The sequence below is a fragment of the Manacus candei genome, unplaced genomic scaffold (genome assembly GCF_025592945.1).
Source record: "Manacus candei isolate 608988 ecotype Guabito, Panama unplaced genomic scaffold, ASM2559294v1 h1tg000302l, whole genome shotgun sequence".
Taxonomy (NCBI): domain Eukaryota; kingdom Metazoa; phylum Chordata; class Aves; order Passeriformes; family Pipridae; genus Manacus; species Manacus candei.
The window spans coordinates 24760-34832 of NW_026138350.1; the positions used below are offsets into that span (position 1 = coordinate 24760).

Consider the following 10073-nt stretch of genomic DNA (forward strand, 5'->3'; position numbering starts at 1 on the left):
TCCCGGCGGTTACCGGGGGGGTCCCGACCCTTTCCAAGCGGTGGAGGAAAGGGGGATGTGCGCAGGCGCAGTGCGTTCCAAGCAGGCACACGGCGGTTGTGCGCAGGCGCAGTACGTTCCAAGCAGGCACACGGCGGTTGTGCGCAGGCGCAGTGCGTTCCAAGCAGGCACACGGCGGTTGTGCGCAGGCGCAGTACGTTCCAAGCAGGCACACGGCGGTTGTGCGCAGGCGCAGTGCGTTCCAAGCAGGCACACGGCGGTTGTGCGCAGGCGCAGTACGTTCCAAGCAGACACACGGCGGTTGTGCGCAGGCGCAGTGCGTTCCAAGCAGGCGCACGGCGGAGGAAAGGGGGATGTGCGCAGGCGCAGTGCGTTCCAAGCAGGCACCCCGTGGAGGAAGGAGTTGTGCGCAGGCGCAGTGCGTTCCAAGCAGGCGCGCGGCGGGGCATCCCTAGCCGCGGGGAGAAGGGAGTTGTGCGCAGGCGCAGTGCGCGCCCGCGGGGTCCTCGCGCGCCGTGAGGGAGAGGAGGCCGCCATGTTGGCACTGAGGGCGGTGGGGACGGCGGGACCGGCCCTGAGCCGGGCCCTGAGCCTGAGCCACGGGCTGGTGAGCGCCGGGGGGGTGTAACGGGGGCAGGGGGTGTGGGTGAGGGCCGGGGGGAGCACGGGGAGGTGCCCCGGGGGCTGTACCGGGAGGGGTACCGGGGACGGCGGGACCGGCCCTGAGCCTGAGCCAGGGGCTGGTGAGGGCTGAGAAGGGGAGATAATGGGGGTTATGGGGGCTGAGGGGTGTAGGGGGGGGGCTGTAAGGTCTGTGGGGTGTAGGGGGGGAGGCTGTAGGGTCTGGGGGGTGTATAATGGGGGTTGTGGGGTCTGAGGGGGGTTAATGGGGGGCTACAGGATCTGGGGGGTGTTGTAGGGGGAATTCCCGTTTTCCACAGGATACAGTGGTGGTGGAGCGCTGCTGGCTCAGGAATTTTGGGAATTCCCGTTTTTCCCTAGGGAACAGTGGTGGTGGAGCGTTGGTGGCAGGTGCCCCTGACCAAGGAGGGCCGGAGGCCGCGGCTGCTCCGGAGGCACCGGATTTACCGCCTGCTCCAGGATTCCAAACACCTCCCCAGGGGCAACATGGAGCTGCTGCTCACCCAGCCCGTGGAGGGTGAGCCCTTTTCCCGGGAATTCTCACCCAGGGAGGCCCCTTTTTCGGGATATTTGGGGGTTTGGGGCTGGGTTTGTTTGTTCTTATTTGTGGAGGGAAGAGGGAGAATTCCAGCCCCTTGTGTCCTGTTCCCACAGGGATTCACCTCTCAGTTGTGGGAGGATTTGGGATCCCAGAATCCATGAGAATTCCCCTTGTTATGTCCTGTTCCCACAGGGATTCACCTCTCAGTTGTGGGAGGATTTGGGATCCCAGAATCCATGAGAATTCCCCTTGTTATGTCCTGTTCCCACAGGGATCCACCTCTCACTTGGGTGATTTGGGATCCCAGAATCCTTGGGAATTCCCTCCTGTTATGTCCTGTTCCCACAGGGATCCACCTCTCACTTGTGGGGTGATTTGGGATCCCAGAATCCTTGGGAATTCCCTCCTGTTATGTCTTATTCCCACAGGGATCCACCTCTCAGTTGTGGGGTGATTTGGGATCCCAAAATCCCTGGGAATTCTTCCTGTTCTCTCCCATTCCCAGTTTTTCAGTGGCACAGGAATCTATTGATTAGTTGTGGGATGATTTGGGATCCCAGAATCCCTGGGAATTCCCTCCTATTCTCTCCCATTCCCACTTTTCCAGTGGCACAGGAATCTATTGATCAGTTGTGGGATGACGTGGGATTCCAGAATTCCCAGGAATTCCCCCTGTTCTCTCCCATTCCCAGTTTTCCAGTGGCACAGGGATCCATCCCTCAGTTGTAGGATTATTTGGGATCTCAGAATCCCTGGGAATTCCCTCCTGTTCCATCCCATTCCCAGTTTTCCAGTGGCACAGGAATCTATTGATTAGTTGTGGGATGATTTGGGATCCCAGAATCCCTGGGAATTCCCTCCTATTCTCTCCCATTCCCACTTTTCCAGTGGCACAGGAATCTATTGATCAGTTGTGGGATGACATGGGATTCCAGAATTCCCAGGAATTCCCCCTGTTCTCTCCCATTCCCAGTTTTCCAGCAGCACAGGGATCTATTCCTCAGTTGTGGGATGACGTGGGATTCCAGAATTCCCAGGAATTCCCTCCTGTTCTCTCCCATTCCCAGTTTTCCAGTGGCACAGGGATCCATCCCTCAGATGTTGGATGATTTGGGATCCCAGAATTCCCAGGAATTCCCTCCTGTTCTCTCCCATTCCCACTTTTCCAGTGGCACAGGGATCTGTTCCTCAGTACTGGGATGATTTGTGCTCCAGAATTCCCAGGAATTTCCCTTCCCAGGGCTCTGGGAACAGGAGTTCATTCCCTTTCTGCTCATCCCTCAGTGCTGGGATTGACCTGGAATCCCAGAATCCCTGGGAATTCCCTCCTGTTCTATCCCATTCCCAGTTTTCCAGTGGCACAGGGATCCATCCCTCAGATGTTGGATGATTTGGGATCCCAGAATTCCCAGGAATTCCCTCCTGTTCTCTCCCATTCCCACTTTTCCAGCACCACAAGGATCCATCCCTCAGTGCTGGGATTGACCTGGAATCCCAGAATTCCCAGGAATTCCCTCCCATTCCCACTTTTCCAGCACCCCAAAGATCCCCCTTTACTCCTCCCACCTCCCAACCCCCCCAAAACCCCCGGAATTCCCTGGATTTTCCCCTCCCTGCCTGGCCAGGGCTGTTCCCAGCATTCCCAGCCGGTATTCCCGGTTTTCCTGCAGACCTGGGCTCCCGAGGGGACCTGGTGAGTGTTGGGAAGAGCCTGGGCAGGAACAAGCTGCTGCCCCAGGGCCTGGCCGTGTATCCCAGCCCCGAAAACCTCCGGAGATTCCAGCAGGAGCAGCAGGTGAGCAGCTCCAGAGGGGCCTTGCCAGGAATTCCCTCCCCAATCCCAGATTTCTTCCCACTTATCCTCCCCAATCCCAGCTTTTTTCCCATTTTTCCTCCCCAATCCCTGTTTTTTTCCCATTTTTTTTCTCAATCCCTGTTTTTTTCCCCATTTTCCCTCCTCAATCCCAATTTTTTTTCTATTTTCTGTCCCAATCCCAGCTTTTTTTCCCACTTATTCTCCCCAATTCCTGTTTTTTTCCCATTTATCCTCCCCAATCCCAGTTTTTTCCCCATTTTTCTCCTCAATCCCATTTTTTCCCCATTTTTCTTCCTCAATTCCTGTTTTTTCCCTATTTCCCATCCTCAATCCCTGGTTTTTTCCAATATCTCCCATTTTTCCTCCTCAATCCCATTTTTTCCCATTTTTCCTCCCCAATCCCTGTTTTTTTCCCATTTTTCCTTCTCAATCCCAGTTTTTTTCCCATTTTTTTTTCTCCATCCCTGTTTTTTTCCCCATTTTTCCTCCTCAATCCCAATTTTTCCCATTTTCCCTCCCCAATCCCTGTTTTTTTCCCACTTTTCCTGCTCAACCCCAACTTTTCCCATTTTCCTCCTTCAATCCCATTTTTTTTTCCCATTTTTTTCCCACTTTTCCCCCCAAAAACCTCTGGAAATTCCAGCAGGAAAAGCAGGTGAGCAGCTCCAGAGGGGCCTTGCCAGGAATTCCCTCCCCAATCCCAGATTTCTTCCCACTTATCCTCCCCAATCCCAGCTTTTTTCCCATTTTTCCTTCTCAATCCCTGTTTTTTTCCCATTTTTTTTCTCAATCCCTGTTTTTTTCCCCATTTTCCCTCCTCAATCCCAATTTTTTTTCTATTTTCTGTCCCAATCCCAGCTTTTTTTCCCACTTATTCTCCCCAATTCCTGTTTTTTTCCCATTTATCCTCCCCAATCCCAGTTTTTTCCCCATTTTTCTCCTCAATCCCATTTTTTCCCCATTTTTCTTCCTCAATTCCTGTTTTTCCCCTATTTCCCATCCTCAATCCCTGGTTTTTTCCTTTTTTCCCATTTTTCCTCCTCAATCCCATTTTTTCCCACTTATTCCTCCTCAGTCCCTGTTTATTCCCCATTTTTTCTTCTCAGTCCCTTTTTTTTTCCCCATTTCCCTAATCCCTGTTTTTTTCCCCATTTTTCCTCCCCAATCCCAGTTTTTTTCCAATTTTTCTCTTCAGTCTCTGTTTTTTTGCCCATTTTTCCTTCTCAACCTCAATTTCCCCATTTTTCCTCTTCAATCCCTCTTTTTTCCCATTTTTCCTTCTCCATCCCTGTTTTTTTCCCATTCTTCTTCTCAATCCCAGTTTTTCCCCATTTTTCTTTCTCAATCCCAGTTTTTTCCATTTTCCCTTATCATCCCAGATTTTTCCCATTTTTCTTTCTCAATCCCTGAGGTTTTTTCCCCATTTTCTCTCCAATCCCTGTTTTTTTCCCACTTATTTTCCTCAATCCCAGTTTTTTCCCCATTTTTCTTCTCAATCCCAGTTTTTCCCACTTATTCTCCCTAATCCCTATTTTTCCCCACTTATCCTTCTCCATCCCTGTTTTTTCCCACTTATCCTTCTCAACCCCAACTTTTCCCACTTTTCCTCCTCAATCCCATTTTTTTCTCCATTTTTCCTTTTCAGTCCCTGTTTTTTCCCACTTTCCATCCCCAATCCCTCTTTATTTCCCATTTTTCCTTCTCCATCCTTGTTTTTTTCCCACTTATTTTCCTCAACCCCAATTTTTCCCATTTTTCCTCTTCCATCCCAGTTTTTTCCCCATTTTCCCCCCTCAATCCCAGTTTATCCCCATTTCCCCTCCACAATCCCAGTTTTTTCCCATATTCCCCCCTCAATCCCAGTTTTTTCCCTCCCCAATCCCAGTTTATCCCCATTTTCCCTCCCCAATCCCTTTTATTCCCCATTTTCCCTCTTCACTCCAAGTTTATTCCCATTTTTCCACCTCAATCCCTGTTTTTTTCCAATCCCCAATCCCAGTTTTCCTCATTTTTCTCCCCAATCCCTTTTATTCCCCATTTTCCCTCCCCAATCCCTGTTTTTTCCCATTTTTCCCCCTCAATCCCAGTTTATTCCCTCCCCAATCCCTGTTTTTCCCCCTTTTCCCCCCTCACTCCCAGTTTTCCTCCATTTCCCCTCCCCAATCCCAGTTTATCCCCATTTTTCCCCCTCAATCCCTGTTTTTTCCCTCCCAATCCCAGTTTTCTCCCATTTTCCCTCCCCAATCTTTTTTATTCCCCATTTTCCCTCCCCAATCCCAGTTTTTCCCCCCCCAATCCCACTTTTCCCCCCCCCCAATCCCATATATTCCCAGTTTTCCCCCCCCATTCCCATATATTCCCAGTTTATCCCCCCATTCCCATATATTCCCAGTTTATCCCCCCCCAATCCCATATATTCCCAGTTTATCCCCCCCCAATCCCATATATTCCCAGTTTTCCCTCCCCAATCCCATATATTCCCAGTTTATCCCCCCAATCCCATATATTCCCAGTTTATCCCCCCCCAATCCCATATATTCCCAGTTTATCCCCCCAATCCCATATATTCCCAGTTTATCCCCCCAATCCCATATATTCCCAGTTTATCCCCCCCCATTCCCATATATTCCCAGTTTATCCCCCCAATCCCATATATTCCCAGTTTATCCCCCCCAATCCCATATATTCCCAGTTTTCCCCCCAATCCCATATATTCCCAGTTTATCCCCCCAATCCCATATATTCCCAGTTTATCCCCCCAATCCCATATATTCCCAGTTTTCCCCCCATTCCCATATATTCCCAGTTTATCCCCCCAATCCCATATATTCCCAGTTTATCCCCCCAATCCCATATATTCCCAGTTTATCCCCCCAATCCCATATATTCCCAGTTTATCCCCCCCCAATCCCATATATTCCCAGTTTTCCCCCCCCAATCCCATATATTCCCAGTTTTCCCCCCCCAATCCCATATATTCCCAGTTTATCCCCCCCAATCCCATATATTCCCAGTTTATCCCCCCAATCCCACATATTCCCCTTTCCCCCCAGGACGGGAAGTCCGAAGTTCTCCAGACCCGGAGCGGGGAGAAGGTGAGTTGGGAATTCCGGGAATCCCAGAAATCCCAGCCCCTCCTGGCCCTTCCCCCCTCTCCCTGAGCCCCCCGGGCCCTTCCCGGGGCCCTTCCTGCTTTTCCAGACCCTGAAATTCCTGCGCAATTCCCGCCTGGAGGTCGGGATGAGGAACAACGTCCCGTGGGAGCTGAACCCGGAGATCGTGGCCCGGCACTTCCTCAAGAACGTGAGCCAGTCCCAGCATTCCCAACATTCCCAGCATTCCCAGCATTCCCAGCATTCCTGGCCCCAAATCCTGGGATTTGCCCTTCCCAGCACCCAAATCCCAGGATTTGGGGTCATTCCTGGCATTTTTGGGGTCATTCCTGACATTTTTTGGGATCATTCCCAAGATTATTTGGGGTCATTCCCAACATTCCCAACATTCCCAGCATTCCCAGCATTCCCAGCATTCCCAACATTCCTGGCCCCAAATCCTGGGATTTGGGGTCATTCCTGGCATTTTTTGGGGTCATTCCCGAGATTTTTTGGGGTCATTCCCAGCATTCCCTGATTTTTGGGATCTTTCCTGGGTTTCTTTGGGGTCATTCCCTGATTTTTGGGGTCATTCCCAGCATTCCTTGGGGTCATTCCAGGGATCCTTTGGGGTCATTCCCAGGATTCCTTGGGGTCATTCCCTGATTTTTGGGATCATTCCTGGGTTTCTTTGGGGTCAACCCCGACATCGTGGCCCGGCACTTCCTCAAGAACATGAGACAGTCCCAACATTCCCAACATTCCCAGCATTCCCAACATTCCCAACATTCCCAGCATTCCCAGCATTCCCAACAGTCCCAGCATTCCCAGCATTCCCGACATTCCCAGTGTCCCCAGCATTCCCAACATTCCCGACATTCCTGGCCCCATATCCTGGGATTTGGGGTCATTCCTGAGATTTTTTGGGGTCATTCCCAAGATTATTTGGGGTCATTCCCAGCATTCCCAACAGTCCCAGCATTCCCAGCATTCCCGACATTCCTGGCCCCATATCCCGGGATTTGCCCTTCCCAGCATCCAAATTCCAGGATTTGGGGTCATTCCTGGCATTTTTTGGGGTCATTCCTGAGATTTTTTGGGGTCATTCCCAGGTTTCCTTGGGCTCATTCCCACATTCCCAGGGCTCATTCCTGGATTTCCGCATTCCCATTCCCAGCTGGGGGTGTTCCCCCATTCCCAGACTCATTCCCAGGCTCATTCCCAGTATTTATTCCCATTCCCACATTCCCAGCTGGGGGTGTCCGTCCCCCCCTCCGCTCTGAAGCTCCCGGACGAGCCAATCACGCGCTGGGGGGACTATTGGTGTGACGTCACGGTGAGGGCGGGGCCAGCGGGCACCCCTGACCCCCCTCTGACCCCTGACCCCACCTTCTGACCCCTGACCCCTTCCTGAACCACCCACTGACCCCTGACCCCCCTCTGACCCCTGACCCCACCTTCTGACCCCTGACCCCTTCCTGAACCACCCACTGACCCCTGACCCCCCTCTGACCCCTGACCCCACCTTCTGACCCCTGACCCCTTCCTGAACCACCCACTGACCCCTGACCCCCCCTCTGACCCCTGACCCCTCTTGAACCCCTTCCTGACCCCCCCCCACTGCCCCCTGACCCCTTCCTGACCCACCCAGTACCCCCTTACCCCTAACGGGCACCCCCTGACCCCCCCCTCTGACCCCTGACCCCTTCCTGACCCACCCTCTGACCCCTGACCCCCCCACACTGACCCCTGACTCCTAACGGGCGCCCCCTGACCCCCCCAGTTACCCCTGACCCCTTCCTGACCCACCCAGTACCCCCTGACCCCCCCACTGTCCCCTGACCCCCCTCTGACCCCCTGACCCCTTCCTGACCCCCCCTCTGACCCCCGACCCCTTCCTGACCCCCCCACTACCCCCTGACCCCCCTCTGACCCCCTGACCCCTTCCTGACCCCCCCTCTGACCCCCGACCCCTTCCTGACCCCCCCACTGCCCCCTGACCCCCCTCTGACCCCCTGACCCCTTCCTGACCCCCCCACTGCCCCCTGACCCCCCTCTGACCCCCTGACCCCTTCCTGACCCCCCTCTGACCCCTGACCCCACCCACTGACCCCTGACCCCCCTCTGACCCCTGACCCCCCCACTGACCCCTGACCCCCTCCAGTGCCCCCTGACCCCACCCAGTTCCTCCTGAGCCCCCACTGCCCCCCTGACCCCCCCACTGACCTCTGACCCCCCCAATGCTCCCTGACCCCCCTCCTGACCCCCCGACCCCCCATCTCCCCTGGGATGGTTTTGGGGTGACCTGGGGGATGTTTAGGGTGACCCCAGTTGAAGGGGCTGGACACGGGGGGAGGTTTGGGGTCTGTTTGGGGTTTTGGGGTGATCTGGGGGTTTTGGGGTCACAGGGCTGGGTTTGGGGTGCAGGTGAAGGGGTTGGACACAGTGGGTTCTGTTTGGGGTTTTTGGGGTCCCTGAGGTGTGTTTGGGGTGTTTTTGGGGTGCAGGTGAACGGGCTGGACACGGTGGGTGATGTTTGGGGTGTTTTTGGGGTCCCTGGGGTGTTTTTGGGGTGACAGGGCTGTGTTTGGGGTCACAGGGCTGTTTTTGGGGTCCCAGGTGAACGGGCTGGACACGGTGGGTTCTGTTTGGGTTTTTTGGGGTGACAGGGCTGTGTTTGGGGTCCCTGAGCTGTGTTTGGGGTCCCTGAGCTGTGTTTGGGGTGTGTTTGGGGTCCCAGGTGAACGGGCTGGACACGGTGGGTTCTGTTTGGTGTTTTTGGGGTCCCTGAGCTGTTTTTGGGGTGCAGGTGAACGGGCTGGACACGGTGGGTTCTGTGTGGTGTTTCTGGGGTCCCTGAGGTGTTTCTGGGGATGTTTGGGGTGTTTTTGGGGTGCAGGTGAACGGGCTGGACACGGTCCGTGTCCCCATGGCCGTGGTTCAGTTCCTCCACCCCCGCACGCGGCGCCGCCGGCACTGGGAGCAGCAGCAGCACAGGGAGCTCCAGGCCCGCAGGGAGCAGCTCCTGTGACCCCCAGAACACCCCAGAACACCCCAAAACCTCGGGGGGGGGGGGTCCCGGGATGGATTTGGGGGGTTCAACCCCCCCAGGACCCCCCCAGAACTCGGGGGGGCTCCGGGTTGGGGTCTGGTGGGGGGAGCAGCAGCTCCGGGACAAGGGGGAGTTTTGGGGGGCTCTGGAGTTCCTGGAAGACCCCAAACCCTGCCCAGACCCCCCTGGGACCCCCAAATCCTGGGGGGGGGTCCCGGGATGGATTTTGGGGGTTCAACCCCCCCAGGATCCCCCCAGAACTTGGGGGGGCTCCGGGTTGGGGTCTGGATGGGGGGAGAAGCAGCTCTGGGACAAGGGGGATTTTTGGGGGGCTCTGGAGTTCCTGGGGGACCCCAAACCCTGCCCAGACCCCCCTGGAACCCCCAAAACCCGGGGGGGGTCCCGGGATGGATTTGGGGGGTTCAACCCCCCCAGGACCCCCCCAGAACTCGGGGGAGCTCCGGGTTGGGGTCTGGTGGGGGGAGCAGAAGCTCCCGGGACAAGGGGGATTTTTGGGGGGCTCTGGAGTTCTTAGGGGACCCCAAACCCTGCCCAGACCCCCCTGGGACCCCCAAATCCTGGGGGGGGGTCAACCCCCTGGAATCCCCCCCATCCTATGGGAATTCCCAGATTCTGGAGCAGCAGCTCCGGGACAAGGTAGAGCTTTGGGGGGCTCTGGAGTTCCTGGGGGACCCCAAACCCTGCCCAGACCCCCCTGGAACCCCCAAAACCCGGGGGGGGGTCCTGGGATGGATTTTGGGGGTTCAACCCCCCCAGGATCCCCCCAGAACTTGGGGGGGCTCCGGGTTGGGGTCTGGATGGGGGGAGAAGCAGCTCTGGGACAAGGGGGATTTTTGGGGGGCTCTGGAGTTCCTGGGGGACCCCAAACCCTGCCCACACCCCCCAGGGATCCCCAAAACCTCGGGGGGG

At 55.5% G+C, this 10073-nt stretch overlaps 1 protein-coding gene across 5 annotated transcripts; it reads left to right on the plus strand.

Moving 5' to 3' along the window:
* The first annotated feature begins 473 nt into the window (after window positions 1–473).
* On the plus strand, window positions 474–9400 carry MRPL9 (mitochondrial ribosomal protein L9). Of its 5 annotated transcripts, none has more exons than XM_051775475.1 (8): window positions 474–607; window positions 1003–1159; window positions 2854–2978; window positions 6053–6094; window positions 6201–6302; window positions 7344–7427; window positions 8711–8773; window positions 8884–8919. In XM_051775475.1, exons 1-8 carry the CDS (start codon window positions 536–538, stop codon window positions 8902–8904), a joined length of 666 nt encoding a protein of 221 aa, XP_051631435.1. In that variant the 5' UTR covers window positions 474–535; the 3' UTR covers window positions 8905–8919. The 5 variants fall into 5 exon arrangements, with proteins under 5 accessions (XP_051631435.1, XP_051631436.1, XP_051631434.1 ...); XM_051775476.1 differs by lacking the exon at window positions 8711–8773 and adding an exon at window positions 8599–8710 and having other exon boundaries at window positions 475–607; window positions 8832–8923; XM_051775474.1 differs by lacking the exons at window positions 8711–8773; window positions 8884–8919 and adding an exon at window positions 8991–9400 and having other exon boundaries at window positions 475–607.
* The last annotated feature ends 673 nt before the right edge of the window (window positions 9401–10073 follow it).